This window comes from Mus pahari, chromosome 14 (genome assembly GCF_900095145.1).
Source record: "Mus pahari chromosome 14, PAHARI_EIJ_v1.1, whole genome shotgun sequence".
Classification (NCBI taxonomy): Eukaryota; Metazoa; Chordata; class Mammalia; order Rodentia; family Muridae; genus Mus; species Mus pahari.
This window is the reverse complement of record NC_034603.1, coordinates 85,142,589-85,160,271: the sequence shown is the minus strand read 5'-3', so window position 1 is coordinate 85,160,271 and position 17,683 is coordinate 85,142,589. Positions and strand designations below refer to the sequence as shown.

The window sequence follows — 17,683 nt, the reverse complement described above, 5'->3', positions numbered from 1 at the left end:
GCCACACACCATCCTCTCAACCTAGGAGGGAGGCAGCCACAGGGCAGCATCGGGGCACACTGAACCAGGCTCCCTGCTGTCTGCTACTGCCATGGTGCTCCGGACCACTGAGTGGAAGGAAGGCCATTCTGCTCTCTGCTACTTCGGCTGTGGCTCACATCCCTAGCAGGGAGAGCTGGCTTCTTTGAAGGAACTTTGTCAATGCTGTCCTTGGAATCTTCCCCTCCCCCTAACTGCTCTCCAGAGAGGCCACTAGCCCCAGCTCTGTCACCTGCCTGAAGCATCTGCTGGCATAGTGCAGCTCAGCTCAAGGTTCCTGCACCAGAGCCTCCATCCCTCCTGGGAGCCCAGAACAAACAGGCAAGTGGGCTACCTAGCAGCAGAGGCGGCTGTCACATGGTGGTAGAGGCATTTGGCAGGACCAGGCCGGCCTACATACAGCTGCCCACCTTCTCTACCTCAGGATACCTGGGAGTTTGCTCATGTCTCTAGTTACCACCTGCGCCACATAAAGAAGCTGCCAGTGGGTCTCACAGAAGCTGCCCTGTCACAGCACACATGGGGACACTGCTGTTCTAGCAGAATCTTAAGTACTACTAGGATGCCTGTGGCAGGTCCCATTCTGCACCCTCTTCTATGATCTCAAGCTCCAAGGCTTCACAGCCAAGCCCCCACAGAACCAGTCCTGAGCATCTATCCTCCCAGGCCTAGCCTAGCCTCTACCCTTCTTCCCTGAGGAAGCTTATCCAGGAAACCCAGTCAGCTCCCCTGGCCTGCATTGGGCCAGATCCCCGTGGCCCTCCCACCACAGATCTTCCATCAACAAGATCCACAGAGAGCCCACACACATGCAGAGACATCACAGACACACGGCCTGTATGTAACACACAAGCTGCTACAGCCAAAAACTGCTTCCTAATGTCCATGCAGAGCAGAGAGTTTCAAGAACTCCTTGGGCAGCAGCTGATAGGGCTGCTGCTCACTCCTGTGCTGGTGTCCTGCCCTGTAAGGCCTCAGCAAAGCCATCTGCCGCCTTCAGCAGGCCTCTACCACTGTAAGGCAAGAGGCCAGAGGCTGGTGTCCCTCCCACCCCTTTGCCGGCTGCTCTGCTCCAGGCGGCTCTCCCTACCCAGGGATCCAGGCCATGTCTACTCTTATACGCCAACAGTTTTTCGTGTTTTAAGTTTCCCTGTCCCTACCTCAGCTTTCCCATAGCATGGAACCAGGGCAAAGAATCCTCGGGACAGGAATCCTTCCTTCCCACTGCCACTGCACCCAGACTGGGTCTGCTTGGTACAACTTGCCAACCACCTTCTGATCTTGCTCAAAGAAAAGAGGGGGACGCCCTCCATGGGCCAGGCTGCTTCCCACATATGAAGAGCAAGATTTTCCTCTAGCGCCTACTCCCTGAGCAGCAAACCCTGAGACTATGACCCTGGGGGGAAGGTTGTAACCACTGCTCCTACCACTGCCTCCTCACAAGCCTAGGCTGACCTTCAAGTGCCTACTGTCGCCAAGCCCAGGTCTTAGGCGGACCCTACGTGGACCTTTCTAGAGACGTGTTTAACCTACTGTCAAGCTCCAGCTCCTCACCCCAGAGCCTGACCTTGGTCCCCAGTGTGCCTACCATTCCAGGAGCAAGAAACAGACAACAGTCTGGGGAGAAAAAGGTGTTTGGGGGAGTAGACCAGGGTGGGGCTAGTTCTAGCCCAGAGAAATTCTAAAGCACTGAACACCAGAGAAACCTATTGACAGCCCTCCACTGCAGCTACAAACAGGCTTGTCATTCACCACAAAACTTGTAGCTAGCATGACACAATGACAGTGACTCAGAGCCCAGAGACCCTTGTGGCCTGAGACCTGAGGATGCCCTGCCCAGTGCCCTACAGTCTTGTCCCTGGAAGTCTGGGGTGTAGCTCAGTGAGCTGACAGAATGCTGTCCTAGCATGCACACGGAACCCTGGGATGATCTCAGCACAGAGCCCAGCACTCGGAGGTGGAGGCCTAAGGATCAGAGTGTCAGAGTCAGCCTGACTCTGGGATGCACATGCCAGAGAGCACACATGGAGCTCAGAGAACGGCTGGACGGAGCTGGTCCTCCCCTCCCACCTTCACATGGCTCTGGGGACGGCACTCAAGCTGTCAGGCTTGCACAGCAAGCATCTCTGGCTGCTGAGTCACCTTATCAAAGCCTACAAATCAAGTTTAGGGTCAGCTGATACACAAAAGACCCTGTCTCAAAAACCGTCGATGAGCAGCTGTCATGTTGGCTTATACCTGTAACCCCAGCACTCGAGAAGCAGTACTTCAAGCTACAGATTCAAGTTCCAGGTCAGCTGGGGCTTGCTAGACCTAATAGGAACAGATGTTCAAGGTCAGATGCCCTCAACTACATCAAGAGCTCAAGGCCAGCCTAGGGTGCACAAGACAATGTGCTCGCTCTGTCTCTGTCTCTCTCTTTCTGCGAGAGTATGCATAAACATATGGACACACACACACACAAAAAAAGACTAGCACTAGGTGAACCCAAAGAGAGACAGATGGAGCACTGCTAGAGATACTGCCCATGCTATGGGCCGTGGTCACTGGTGCTAAGCCCCAGGGAGGCCTGTGAGGCCAGTACACCAGGAGTCTCCCCATTTAGGTTCCAAGTCAGGTGCTTGAAGCATTGGCTGAAATACTGGGGATTCATCTCCCTTCCTTGGTTGGGCCCAGCTACGCCCAGCAGCTCCCCCTAAAAGCTCCCCCATCCCGTACACAGGAGGCTCTAAGGGCAGAGGAGGAAACACATTTCCAGCACAGGGGTTGTAAACCAATCATCAAGCTCTAATTCCTCACCCCAAAGCCTGACCTTTGTGCCCAACATCTCCTCAATTCCAGGAACTAGTGGCTTAGGGAAGGCAAAAGCACTTTGGGGAGTGGATAGGGGGTAGGGTGCTTTGTAGCCAAGGGAAACTCAGTAGCCCTGAGTACCAGGGAGAGTGGGGAAGTCACTGCAGCTACTGCCATGACTGCAACACTAGGCGGTAGTCTGTACTCAGAGGCCAAGGTCCCCTGCTGTCTCCTGACTTTAATCTCTTCAAAAAAAAAAAAAAAAAAAAGTCACCTTCCTGGGAGTGGCTCACACCTGTAACCCTGGTACTCAAAAGGTTGGGGAAGGATTCTATGAATTCAAGGCTGGCCTGGGCTACAGAATGAGACCTAGTGTCAAAACCGCAAATGAAGTCCTTTTCTAGGCACCTTTGCACAACAGAGGCCTCCAGCACTTTCAAACAAGCCCTGGCCACCCTTTGCTCTGCCCTGGCACAGACAGCACTCCCAATGCATTGAGCCATGCAAGAGGAGCTGGGCTGGGACTGCACTGTATCTATCTGTGCTGGGCAGGCATGCTGTGTCCCACTCCCTCTGGTCTTTGCACAGAGAGGCTCGCCCTGACCTGGACTCCTTTCCAGTCTGGATCCCTGCTGCTTAGGGCTTTTGCCTGCCATGATCTAAACAGGTCCCTCTCAGACAGAAGTCCCAAAAGAGCAGGAGACACAACCCCCAGTGCCTTCCATGATCCATGCAAGGCACATAGGTGCCATGTTAATATCTGAACAAAATCACAGTGGTGTAGCTTCCTAAACAAGTAGATTAAATGCTTAAAAATAAGACAAGCATCTAGGCTGGAGAGACGCTCAGTGGTCAAGAGCACAGCTGCTCTTCCAGAGGATCTGGGTTTGGAACCCAGCATCTACACAACTCTTAACTCCAATTCCAGGAGCTGCAGTGTGTTCTTCTGATCTCTGGAAGCACCAGGCACACAGAGACACATGCAGGCAGAGCACATGTAAGATAGAATAGATAACCCGAAACAAGAAAATCAGGAGTTCTGCACTTGGAGGCCAGAGTCTTCTCTGAGGACTTCTCTAGACAGATGAACTTCTATAGCCTCCCATAGCCCCACACTGTTCTGTGAGCTCCAGAGTCTCAGACCCCTGTGAAACCAGGAGAGAGAAGATATCACAGCTCTGGTCTCCCACAGATGAGCACTAGTCCTCCATTCTGGTGTCAGAGGGACTAAAACTCCTGAGGCCTTGGGGCTGGAGTTTGTCACCTGAGGTGGTCCTATGCATGGTGACAGCCACCCCACATGGAGCCCAGGTGAACAGGGTGGGTCTGCCAAGCTACCTCATCAGCTCACCTTTGGGCAAGATGCCAACCAGCCTGTCGGGAAGACAATAAAAATAATGACATCCTGTCAGTCATTAACAGATTCCATCTGTACAGCCAGAAGTCTCTAATCCAGAGAGGCTTTGTTAATCTAGAACTCTTCATCTAAAAGAAATCAAGTCAATATGCTCAGTCCTTTGTGATTCCCCCAAAAATGAGGGGGGGGGGGGTTGTGTGCACTGAGCCTGTGGCCCTGGCAGATGGACAAGGCAGCTTACTGTACAGTGAGCATGGGTGTGGTCCCCACCTAACAGGGCTGCTGGCTCTCAGGACACAACAGGGACAAGACTGACAAGTCTTGCTCAGGGCAAGAAGTCAAAGTGATGGCCTGATTAACGCAGCTGGCTTCACCACTGGGCAGGGCTGAGACACAGCTGACTTCACACTCTTAGGTTCTGCTAAAGCTGCCCTGCAGGCACCAAGTTAAGCATGATGGAGCTTGACTCCTCTGGACTAACACCGTGCCCTAACACACATGCTCCACACTCCACCAGGACCAGGGGGTGGGGGGACCCCGGTGAACCCACAGCACCTGCTCAAAGAGGCTGACTGTCCGAGATGCAGTCAGACAGACTATGCCAGCCCCTAGACTATCCCTGTCCTACTAACCCTAAAGGCCAGGCCAGAGACTAGCAAACCAACCATCAGTGAGCAGCAGCACGGCTGTAGTGACCCAGCTGTGCCCCGCTGCCTGCTCCCGAGGACTCTCTCCTTCACAGCCAGAGACACAGCAACCAAGCTACAGACAGACAGCTTAAGATGGCCCGCCTAGGAGTTCACCAGTGCTTGGCTTCCTGGTGGTAGGAAAGCAGGATACACTAAGTAGAAAGCATACTCCAGCTGGGGAGGGGGAGAGGCTCTGCAGAGCTGAGGACGGAACCTACACATCTGAATGTAGGCAAATGCCCGGCACCAAGCTCTACCCCAAGCCTCTCTCTCACTTTCCACTTGTGAGCATGGACTCCTCCATCCTGGTGGCAGCAGCGGCTCACAGCACTGAGATGGTAAAAGCAATCCTCAGCACTCTATAGAGACCACCCAGCAAGGGCCACACTAAGCATGCTGAAGCTCAACACAGACCCTCTGGACTAACACCCATGCTCCACACTCCACCAGGACCAGGAGGAGACCCTGGTGAACCCAGTCAGTCATCCGCTCTCTCTCAGAGCCTCCTCCCAGGGAGCGCTCCCTGGCTGTGGGCTGCTGCCCTCACCAGGGAGCACTACACCATCACCCCACTCTATCGAAGCTACTGTAGAAGTTCTGTGAACTTCTCTAGGAGCCACTTTCAAAAATTCCAAATAAGAACTCAGCAGACAAGCCATATTGCAAAAGAGGCGTGCGGAGCAGGCATTCTATACACTATGTGCGCCTTATGGTTCTGTGGAAGTAAAGTGTGCTAAGATATCGGGCTGTGAATGACATAAGTTCCCCACCAGGGCTGCTTCAGCAGCCAGCTGCCGTGTTCTGAACTTCCCTACGAGGCAGCAACAAGCAGCCCAGGGTCTCACCATCCACTCAGGCTGCCCCGATCCTTATCTCTGCCCACACTGACAGGGTCACAAAGCTGCACCCAGCTTCCCAGCAAACACCTCAGAGCAAACCCTGGCCTCCTAAACCTCTGCAAGAAAGCTGCAGGGAAACCCGGTGCGGCTGCTGTCCTTCATCAGAGGCTTCCTGCAGCAGGAAGAGCTAAGACCAGCCCAAGCCTGTCCTGTAGGAGCCTGGGCAAAAGAACCCTGGTATCAGCTGCATGGTAATCATGCATTTTCCAGGGACCCAAAACAGACACAACCAACCAGGCCCCAGTTCTGTACCCAGCACAGGCCCTGCAGGAAATGACTGACTACCCCAACCATCAGAACGCATAGGCACCCTGTGCACTGCCTGCTCATCCCATACTCATACAGGCTCCTGAAACTATCAGCTAGTGTCTCAAAAAAGACTGTGACCCACCGAAGACAGCAGCCACTAAGCAGGAAAAGGTGCTGGCCTTTTTCACCCTGACAGACAGAGCCACCTCTGCCCTCTGGTCCCTGGCTCTAGGGCAAGGACTCTTACGCAGAAGAAAGTGCTTCAGAGCGGCTGTAATCCCAACACCAAGGAGAAGCAGAAGGTCAAGGACATCCTCAATTACACAGCAATTAGTTCAGGTCACATAAAAGACCCTATTTCAGAATCAACTCTCAGCAACATCTACCCCCACTTAGCTCTACCATCTCTTCCTCCTTCCCATTTCTTACACACAAATTCTAAGATCCATGATCTTAGAATGGACATGAGACTCCATGCACAGCCTCCCCACTAATCCAACACTCACAGATGGCAGGGCCCCACCCACACTGGGGTGGGAGGGTGGGGGCAGGGGCAAGAGCACGCAGTCCGGGAAAAGGCAGGCCAGACACACTGGAAAAGCCTGTTGGGTGTAACTGGGGAATGGCCACGCACGCTCGAGCACAATTTATCAGTGCGGTGTCAGGGAAACACCTGAAACAGAGGCCAGACCCAAGACCAGAGCCTCACCAGCTGCAATGCTGGGGCTTGGGCCTGAGGCCACATCATGTACCTGGAGCAGCATGCGGCTGGCCTGCCTATAACTATGCAGGGACCTGTGAACTAGCACACCTCCCCCAAAGCTCTGGCTTCACTCAGCTGCATGGCTCTTCCCTCCATGCCCCACCCTGGGGCTCTTGTCATTCCCAGAAGGAACTGGGCCAACCTGAAAAGTCTTTCTTTCCACACACACCCTTTGGCCAGCTCTACCTGCCCTGACCACAAGCTTCATTCAACCCACAAGTTAAGATGAGACCAACAATGGGGCAGTCATTCCCACACAAACAACACTATCTGCCTGGGCAAGAATGAGGGCTTCCAGCACAAGGAGGGAGGGTGACTGGACAGGCAAGTCACTCCACCATTCCCAACAGAAAGCATGGGTCTCAAGGTGAGGAGCCAATGTCTTTGAGGTGTTCTGTCCTGTTTTGGGCTGATGGAGCAGAGAAAGAGAGAGAGACAGAGAGAGAAAGAGATCGAGAACCTGACACATGTACAAGGCACTGGAGCACATCCCAGCACCACAGATTCAAACAAACAAAGCCTTTTGCCTGATGGCCTTCACTTGGTAGGAGGAGAGGCCTGTAACCTTTACAAGCAGGCGACGGCACACACACGTCCACCAACACACAAGTATTTTTAAAAATAAATAAAAATACCACATTAAATTCCACACAGAAACTGGACCCAGCTCTACAACAGCAAGGCATGTCAGTATTTCCTAAAATACACCCCCCCCCCCCAGCCAAGCATGCCGGCGTGTCTCTAACTCCAGCACTCGGGGAGAGGAGGCGGGTGATTCCCAAGACAGCCTGGTCTACACCCAGTCAGGTTACACAGTGGCCCTGTCTCAAGCAGCAGCAGTAACAAAGTATCCCCTACTGAAAATGCTGGTGTCAGAGGGTGAAAAGGTCCCGTCTGAGGAGTCAGCTGGACTTGGGCTCCCCAGACGCTGTCTGTACCTCTGCAGATAGAGAACCAGTACTCGGGTTAAGGTGGGTTCTTCATCAGTCACCCTGAAGTGGGCAAGCTCAGCAAGGGTGCACAGGGCAAACTGGTGCCAGGCACAAGGTTTTCACCCTATGTTTCATCCCTATATCAGAGAGTTACACCTGAGAGCCTGCCTCCCCTGGCTGCTCTTCTTAAAAAATACATACCCAGGCTGGTGAGGTGGCTCAGTGGGTAAGAGCACCCGACTGCTCTTCCAAAGGTCCAGAGTTCAAATCCCAGCAACCACATGGTGGCTCACAACCACCCATAAAAAGATCTGACTCCCTCTTCTGGAGTATCTGAAGACAGCTACAGTGTACTTACATATAATAAATAAATAAATAAATAAATAAATAAATAAATAAATAAATAAATAAATGGATTTATTTAAAAAAAAAAAAAATACATACATACCCAAGGTAGAATCTACCATGTCTACCACAGGGCTGCATGTGGACGACCCAGGGCACTGGCTGCATGCACAGGACAGCTCAGTGGAGGACACCTGCCTAGCACGTTCAAGGCCCTGGGCCCAACTCAGAACCACAGAGAAAAAATGAATGTTTGCATGACTTCCTCCCACTGTGGAAGGTAAGGGCTATACGCTGAGCATGCAGCTTCTATCTTCTCTGGGGAGAAAAGGCAGAAACTTGCTAACATAAAGGAAATCCACCAACATGAGGTAAGGGCAGGAGCCCTGGAGTACTCTCGACAAGTCAGCAGTCTGCGGTAAGCCCTCTGCACAACAGGCAGGTGTAAGCCTGGAGCCTCACACAGTTCCTTGGGGTCCTTTTAGCAGATATTACATGAACATGTTCCTCAACAGCTACCAAAGGACTGAGGATTTAATTTAATTTATATCAATAGCAAAAGTAAACGTCTTGAGTTTGTTCCCCAGAACCAGAGGGAGCAAAAACCCACCAAAGAGTTTCCATTTTTAAACTTTTGTTCAGATAAAGGAGAAGTATTCTGCACCACTAAAACCCCTAAACAGGACCTAGGACAGGCAGCACGCACTGCGAGGGCTGCTGTAAGGCTCCACATGTGGATGCAAACACCCCAGACCGCTGTGAAGCAAGCATAGAGAGCACCCCACGGCATGGGGCCCTCTGAGGTCACCACATACCTTTGGCATGAAAGGTCCAACCCCTGCGCCAATATTCCTGGAGCTGGACCCGATCCTGCTGCCCCAGGCTACACACTTCACTGTAGAACTGTCGCTCAATGTGCACATAGGCGGCTGGGATGGCGCCTGCCACGCCCTTAGCCCCAAAGAAGCCGTTCACCTCCGGGGAGGCTAGAAGGATCTGATACTCGGCTCGAGTGCCTAGCACCAGGTCCATGTAGGCCTGGGTCAGGTTGAAGTAGCCGGTGGTGAGGAAGACCTTAGCTCCCCGCTCAGCCTCTGTCAGCAGGGTCTCAGTGACTATCTCATCAATCTGAATCTCAAAGGGCTTCATCTGGATCAGTGGGTAAATCCAGGTGTCAGGGGCTGGTCTCCGGTCACCGGCAGCTGCAGCCTCTTCCTGGCTCAGCAGAGAATCACTGTGAAAGGTCTGTGTGTGCAGCATCTGCTGCCGGGTCCTGGCCGAATGGATGACATCCATGACCCGCTTGTTAGCTGCTCTGCAGTATGCGGCCCGGTCACCTGCAGAAGACAGGAGGAGGAGGAGCGGTGGTGCAGGCCTGCGATCCCAGTACTCAGGAGGTGGTGCAGGCCTGCGATCTCAGTACTCAGGAGGTGGTGCAGGCCTGCGATCCCAGTACTCAGGAGGTGGTGGCAGGAGAGCCAGGCGGCCATACTCAGCCTGGGCTACATGAGCCCATGTAAAAAACCATCAAGCCTCTGCTGGCCCAAGGCATCCATCATCTGATCGGTAAGTGCAAGTGCCACAAGTTCTCATGGACAGAACACAGACTACGCTCAGGGAGCACAAGAGGCAGCAGACAATAAGGCCTGCCCACAGGACCTGTGCATGGAAGCATGGCAGGGTGTGACACAGATAATTCCAAATACAAAAACCTGAAATCAGATAGAGGACAGCGGGGTGGCAAACAGCAGGGCTATGGTGGCTGGCTGGCTGCATGCTGTGTACTTCAATAAGAAAGCTTATTTGCGAGCCAGGTGGCACACACCTTTAATCCCAGCACTCGGGAGGCAGAGGAGGCGGATTTCTGAGTTCGAGGCCAGCCTGGTCTACAAAGTGAGTTCCAGGACAGCGAGGGCTACACAGAGAAACCCTGTTTCGGAAAAAAAAAAAAAGAAGAAAGCTTATTTGCTTGAGTAAAAGACAGTGCCAGGGACAGGTGTGGTGACACCTGATTCTAATGCCATGAGAGGATAAGGTCAAGGCCAACCTGAGCTAGAGGAGACCCTGTCTCAAAGGAAATTTAAAAAGAAAGAAAATGAAGATGAATTAAGGAAAAAGACATGTTCACACAGAGAAAAAAGAAAAGGCATACATTACAGGACACATGAGTCAGGGAAGCGGCCACCATGCACAAAAAGCCTGAGGGCAGGGTGGGTGCTGGGCAAGTCACATGCTGCAGACAGGGACACATGGGGAAAGATATATCACTAGCCAAAAAAAAGGCTGAGAACTGACAGCTTCTGAGGTCTGGGCAGTGCTGAGCATAAAGGTGGTGACAATCCAGAAGCAGGAGACAACAAGTCTTTGGCAAGAGTGGTCAGAAAGACAAGCAGCACAAAGCGGGGCCACACTTGGTCACCCACACCCGCGCAGTCTGCACTGAGGTCAGAGATGGACTCTTGGCTTCCCCTTAGGGCTGGGCTACGAACAGAAAAAAATCCAACTGTGCAAATGTCCCTGTCCCTGCCCTAAGCATGACATGTCTCAGCTGTCCCTAAATACAGCCATTCCCTACTAGTCATGCCTGGCCTGACACAGTATACACCAGGACGTAAGCATTTCTTCAAGGCTCAGATAGCCTATATTTTAATCTTGGAGACCAAAAAACAAATCTAAGTATACCCACAGGGAAAGAAATTTTCCACAAAATGTGTTTAACTGAGACACTTCACTGCACAGTGCTAACAGCTAAGCATTCCCTGGGGCAGACCGTGGCCTATCTGGGCAGTCATAGCTCCCTGGCACTCAGCAGAGTCGCCATCAGGAAGGCCACGGGATTCTAGAAGTTTTCTATTAAGGACCAGGTTTTACCCCTTCCCCAAGTTGTCCCTAAGCTGTGGACTGTTGCGCACTCAGCAGCAATCCCGTGAGGCCAGAAGCCACAGCCACAGGCATCACAGGAATGCGGATGCCCAGAACTGCTGCACAGGGCTTGCACTGAGATCAGAGATGGACGCCCATTGCACTGTCCAGGAAGGAGGCCACTGACCTCAATGGGGCCGCTGTGACAGGAGACTTTGGGACGAGGCCAAGTTGGGAAGGTGCTCACTAGGCAGGCTGCTTCCTGTAAGAACAGGACAGTCTCCCAGCCCACCCACCCAACGTGCAGAACCCAAAACCAAACTCCCACCTTCCCAGGCTGGCTCTTAATTACAGAGCATGTAAGAGCCAGTAAGACACATCTATCTGGCCTTAGAGATAAACGAATGCTTCAATATGTTCCTACAACTGGGACTGGGACAGGGACAGACACCAAAGTAGTGTTTGTTCCTCTGGCCTTAGGTGCACAGAAGGCAGCAGACACTTCATAGGGGTCCTACCTTTGTAAGGGTGCACCATCCCATCCACAACCTCCACTGTGTCATCACCCTGCAACTGCAAGGACACATCCCCCACAGCGTCCACCAGCTCTGTGAAGAAGTCTGCGATCTCAGCACAGTCCTGCAAGAACACGTAGCGGTCCTGGCGGTTGGTGAAGTACGAGTCACTCAGGTTTGCACTATAAAGAAAAAAAAAAAATCAGATGAGGACACAGCCAAGACTGGGCAAGGCCAAGGCTCTGAGGTAAGTGGGTGAGGAATGACAATTCCATGACGGGATGAAACCAGAACAACCACTGAGCACCTGCAGGACATTAGCCAGGATCACACTGAGTAACAGAAAGAACAGAGATGGCGCCCACAAAGGGAGTCAACCCAGGTGGAGAACAGGTACAGGACTCCACACAGCTGTCCCAGTGAAGTCACAACCCACAGCCCTGGGCTTCTATCCAACTCAGTTTGTGACTCCTGAGCTTGGCCTGGCAGTTATGTGTCCTCTCTGATCTATTCTCTTTGCCTAAAATGAACATAGTCACAGAGTCGCATGAAAAACAGTGAAATGGTACAGAGACTAGGCATAGAGGCTCAGCACAGTGGTCAGTGCCAGTACTGCTGGTCTTCCAGCCTTCCAGAGGAGGGGCTGAAGAGGCGAGAATGCCATTTACAAGCAGCCCAGCATCTTCTCTAAGGACTTAGGGGGCAGACTGGCCTTGCTCCTTGAACTGGACTCCCTGCTAGAGAACACCACAGAGTGCTCACCCACTCAAGATGACGTTGTTGTCAAAGAGGTACACCTTGATGTGCTGGAGGCCGATGGTCTCGTTGAAGCGCTCAGGGATAAGGAGTCGGAGGAGTCCTCGGAGGTTTGGCGTGTGGAAGAGGGAAACACGCACGCGCTCTGGAAACCTCTGCAGGAGTGGGAGCAGCATAGTTCGAGAGTTCTTCCTACCTGAGTATGACGGCAGAGGAAACACCTGTAACTTATTCCTACCAGGAAAGACAGGTGTCCTGATTGCTGTCAGACAGACCAACTCCCTGGGAGCCTCACTTTATCTGGGACATGGTCTAACCAGCCACATCAACGGTGCTGCTTCTGGCGAGCCAATCACACTTAAGGAAGGAGAGCTAGCTAGCTGCTCAACCATGCTAGCTGCCCTACTCCTGGCAACTCTATCAACTGCTTCCTGGGGGCCACTCCCACTCTGTGCCATCAGAGGAGCCAGACTGCCAATACTGACTTAGATCTAGCCCACAGCCTACAGCAGTTGTTTAGATACTCTGGCCTGAGTCTCTGGGAGGAAGGCGAACTGCCTTCCAGAAACAGGTAACCTTGGAACTTGGCTTCAAGCACTGGGGACCCCACACACAAAGCCTTAAAATAAAGCAAGGCCTAAGGAAGCTGGGCCAGGAGACAGACCCTGAGTAGCTGCAGACTCAGGAAAGCTCTTTTTCTGCCCACACTGTTCCAAGTTGGACGCCAGACAAGCGACTGCTACAGAAGGAATGAGGACTGGGACAAGCAGGCAGCCCTGGGCAGCCCTGATCCTAGGATGTCCTCAAAAGTAGAGAGAGAGGAAGTGTGGAGCGCCTACCTCTTGAACCTCTGGTGAAGTCCAGGAGAATGGAGACCTTGAGGTCAGAGGGAAACTTCGCTTGGAGTGACTTTTCTAGAGAGCTTTCCAGACAATCCACCTGCAGGAAAAGAATCAAAAGGACATATATGAAACCAAAGAGCTGTGTGGCACCTAGGAAATGAATCAGCTCACCACCCTCTCTGGAAACACCAGAGCCACTCTACATGAGCTGTTAGCTACCACCAAGCTCCTTCTCCACCCTGGACATCAGCAGGGCAGAGGTGTACTGTGTTTGACAACCTGGGTCTCAGATCTCTAAATCACCAACTCCCATGTCTCCACAAACATTCTCCTCCAGATACACCAGTGCCCTCCTCCCCTACTGGGGTGCTAGGTGAGAATCTGCTAAAGAGTACAACCTGCCCCCTGGCCCTCCCCTGTGGTCTGGACATTGCATCCCTCTCCTGTGAGAGAGACAAGCTTCCCAAGCTGGCAACAGACAGGACGGCTGGGACAGAGAGGGACACATGGAGCATGCTCAGGCTCCTCCCGTGCTACACACACCAATTCCTCCACCCTTCCCCAGTTCCTACACACCAGTCTCCTCTACAGTACTTCCACAAAAAACAATCACCACAGGCATACTCCTTCCAACCCTCCCTGAAAAACGGGCCTAGAGATAGGACAGATTAGCCATATTCATAAGTCCCAACTCCACCCACACTGCCTGCCATGGTCCTCTATAGCCAGAGAGCATCCTGGACACAGCATGTGGCTTCCACTTCCCCAGCTATGGCATGCCAGTCAGCTCAGGCAGAACAAGGCTGGCCAAGCCCTGGCACCCAATGCCAGCCTCAGCAAACCCAGCAGCAGCCAGCCAACCCTAACTGCATTTGGGCTCCTCTGCCTAGTGCACAGCCAAAAAACCTTTTTCTAAAAAGGCCATGGGCTAAATATCTTAGGTTTTGTGAGCCAGAGATGGTCTCTATCAGGATGACTCAGCTGTGTGGCTATCATAGAAGATACATGTGGCCACGCCCACAACGACTGTGCTGTCACAGGACAGGGTGAATGTGGCCACACCCACTATACTACAACTGTATTGACAGGTAAACATCATGCACCTCACATGACTCATATTCTTTATTTTTCTTCCAATTTCTTGGAAATGCAGGTACCATTCTTCAGAGACTGCACAAAAGCAGGCTGTGGACCTGCTCTGGCCCCTGGGTTATGGCCATGTAGAGCAGCCCTGAGAGTCCTGTAAGGTGGGGGAGGTGCTGTTGGCAAGCACCTAATTGGGCCTCCTACACTGTCTTCACACACACACACACACACACACACACAACTGACACACCTACATCTGGAGGCCAGAAAGGCATCTGGAGTCAGCTGTGACATGGTGAGACTGGCTCCAGCTGCTGCTGGGACCATCTGCCCTAAGCCTTACCAGTTCCTGTTCCAAAGGCCCTGTCCCCAAGTAGAGGGATGCCATCACAACTCGCCTCTTGGCTATTTTTATCTGCCCCTGCAAAGAGGAGAAACAACTCTTAAGTCAGAGTCATTGTTTTCATCCCTCCACAGGGAGGCAAATCACACTGCAAACTGAATGGCTCTACACACTCACAGCAGCCCAGCACACACAGCCACTTCTCAAAGGCGGATCCACAACCCTAATTCAAAACACTTATTCTGCAGCCGGGCATGGTGGCCCTCGCCTTTAATCCCAGCACTCAGGAGGCAGAGGCAGGCAGATTTCTGAGTTCGAGGCCAGCCTGGTCTACAAAGTGAGTTCCAGGACAGCCAGGGCTATACAGAGAAACCCTGTCTCGAAAAAACAAAAAAAAAAAAAAAAAAAAACACTCATTCTGCAAGGCAAGGTACAGTATAACTGGACAACAAAATGCAATGTAAGCACGAATAGGTGAAGGAGAGAGAGAGTGTGTGTGTGTGTGTGTTATGTTTGTATGTATGCACATGCATGTTTGTATAAGTGCTAGCCACATAAACGTGTGTAGACAATGCATATGGAAGTATAGAACTACCTTGAGTTGTTCCACCGTATGTCTTATTTACTTTTGAGAGGGTGTCACCAGCCTGGAACTCATCAAACAGGCTGGCTGGCCAGCACACCCTAGAAGTCCACCAGCCCGTGTCACCAGCACTGGATTGAAGAGTGCGCATGACCTGGGTAAGGCTGGGATGGAACTCAGATTCATGCTTGTGAGGCAAGCACTTTACCTCCCAGCTGAGCACTCTCTCCAACCCCAGAATGAAAGAGGTCTTTGGACCCTGAGAAGTCACCCTACAACGTCCTGCTAAGAGAGCACACACACAGCCTCACCTACACAGACACATGTATGCTCATCCAGGTCAGGAGCAGGAAGACCCCACCCAGAGGTACTGACCTCTGAGACACAGGACTGCCAGCAAAGGGAGTGTGTATGTTGTCCTGTACCTGATCAGCTGTATGTAATCAAGCATGGGTGTGTACACACACACACACACACACACACACACACACACGACACATCCCAAGTTGTCTCAAGAGCCAGTATCCCTAGGCTCTGTTCCCACCCATGAGAATAAAGGTCCCCGTATCTCTAAAGCCCTAGGCAGCCCACACCCCAGAGATGGCAGCAAGCATACAGAGAACAGCCATGCACACATACCACACCAGCTCTGGGGAGACAAGACAAGATCAGTTCATATTGAGTTAGGGGTCAGACAGGGCAACATAAGACTCAGTCTCCAAAAAACTCACAAAGTTAACTCCAAAGGACATCGGAGACATGATTAGGAGGAGGGTCAAAGCCGCACAGCTCAAGCCTGCGACTTAAGAAGGGATATCAGCCCGGCTAGACTCCACACGGGGTTGGGCATCTGGACTAGACATATGCATGAGCACAGCCCTAGGAAATGCCTAGGCACAGGAGAAGAGACAACACCACGGCCCGCTGCTTCCTTTCTTTCACTGTCTATTAAAATACAATCTACAGACATGAGGGTGAAGGAAAAAAACAACAGGCAGAGCCTCAGATGGACCCCAGCCACCAAAGTGTACACAGCTACTCACTGCAGGACCCCAGTCAACCCCTGCATAAGGAAGACATGGGGCCAGCCAGAGGACACTGGGGCAAGTATCCATCACAGCAAGACACGCAGTGCCTCAGGTGGAGAACCTGCCCTCTTATCTTCTCAGCCCAGAGCTGGGCCCCTGCTGCCTCCCCAGTGTGGGCAGGTGCAGAGCCTGGCCTGGCCTGGCCCCCTGACTAGAAGAGCATCTGTGACAGCAGAGTACACCGGTCACCCACTCCCTGGAATAACCTGTTTCTCCAAGTTACACTGCAGGACCGTCCTCACACGAGGAAGAGGACAGAGAAGCAGGGTGTGAGTAGAGCCAAGGCCCCACGGGCACTGGCCACACACGGCACAATCTGAGCATAGCCTGGCCGTGGGCACACAGAAAGAATGAACCAGGCAGAAATGGATCAACACAGGCAGAGGACGAGAGGACAGAGACAGCAGGCTTCTCCACTTTCTACAGAGGAACCTCCACCTGCGTCCGCTGCTGTTTCCTAGTACCCTGCTGGCCATCCTCCTCCTTGGATCTTCATCTAAAACCACTGCTAATATAAACGCAAAGTTCACATAGTTAAGATTAGTCAGTGCTGAGTTACCTCATTCTGACTCAGGTGCTATCAACGTGAATACTATGGAAAGCAAACCCTAGATGCCAAGGGACTCTGCTCAAGAGAAGGGAAACACGTGCACGCACGCGTGCACACACACACCACAGACAGACGCACGCCAGGACCCAAGCCACAGAGTACAAGTGTCCTGGTATGAAGTCACCAAATGGCCATGCACACACCTCAAATCCCATGTCAGATCTCCCCATGAAGATGACACCTGGGGAGGGGGTCCTCATACATGGCCCCACACCTATACAGAAAAGGACCAGGCAAAGCAGAGTTGCACTAGAAGTGTCTATGACAGGGTGTCAGGACCCACCAAGCCCTGAAACCCCCCATCCAATCTGTCCTTGGTCTCTCAAGCAACTTACCTTCATGAGCTCGAAGAACTCTGCAGGGGAAGAGAGTACCCTGACATGAGAGCTGGAGACTCCAAATTCTGGGACCAGGTTTCTGATCCACTGGAACCTGTGCACACCCTCAGGACATAGGCAGCAAGGTGGGGAGGTGACCTGAGGAACGGTTGGGGACAGCAAGGGAGCCAATAACAGCCATGGTGACCTGGTTAAGGAAACATGCAAATGAGTTACCCTTTTTCAAATATCTCTGGGGACTGACCACCTCTGCTGGGAGAGTGTTTTGGCCATTTCAGATTTTTTTCCATTTTAATTTAAGCCTTCTTCCTCCTAGCACCTTGAAGTGGTCAGTGCTACACAACCAAAGTGTAACACCGATATACAAGCCTAACCAAAGTCACTCCTAACCAAGAAAGCTCACAAAAGTTCCTGCCTGGTTCAATCTGTCCTTTGACACAAATCCACCTCAAAAAAAAAAGGGGGGCTGGTGAGATGGCTCAGTGGGTAAGAGCACCTGACTGCTCTTCCAAAGGTCCGGAGTTCAAATCCCAGCAACCACATGGTGGCTCATAACCATCCATAACAGGATCTGACGCCCTCTTCTGGAGTGTC

General features: G+C 52.3%; 1 protein-coding gene across 2 annotated transcripts in view; it reads right to left on the bottom strand.

Annotated features, from left to right (window-relative positions):
• The window catches only part of Pgs1 (phosphatidylglycerophosphate synthase 1), a 38,064-nt gene that overhangs the window by 9,727 nt on the left and 10,654 nt on the right, over positions 1-17,683 (bottom strand). For both annotated transcript variants that reach the window (XR_003845139.1, XM_021213639.1), the window contains exons 2-7: positions 17,087-17,276; positions 14,471-14,548; positions 13,039-13,138; positions 12,206-12,395; positions 11,447-11,625; positions 8,882-9,403 (exon numbers count right to left, since the gene is read on the bottom strand). Coding sequence is in view for 1 of the 2 variants with exons in the window: in XM_021213639.1 (XP_021069298.1) it covers positions 8,882-9,403; positions 11,447-11,625; positions 12,206-12,395; positions 13,039-13,138; positions 14,471-14,548; positions 17,087-17,276 (1,259 nt within the window). In the remaining variant the exon portion in view is untranslated. The remainder of the gene's footprint in view (positions 1-8,881; positions 9,404-11,446; positions 11,626-12,205; positions 12,396-13,038; positions 13,139-14,470; positions 14,549-17,086; positions 17,277-17,683) is intronic.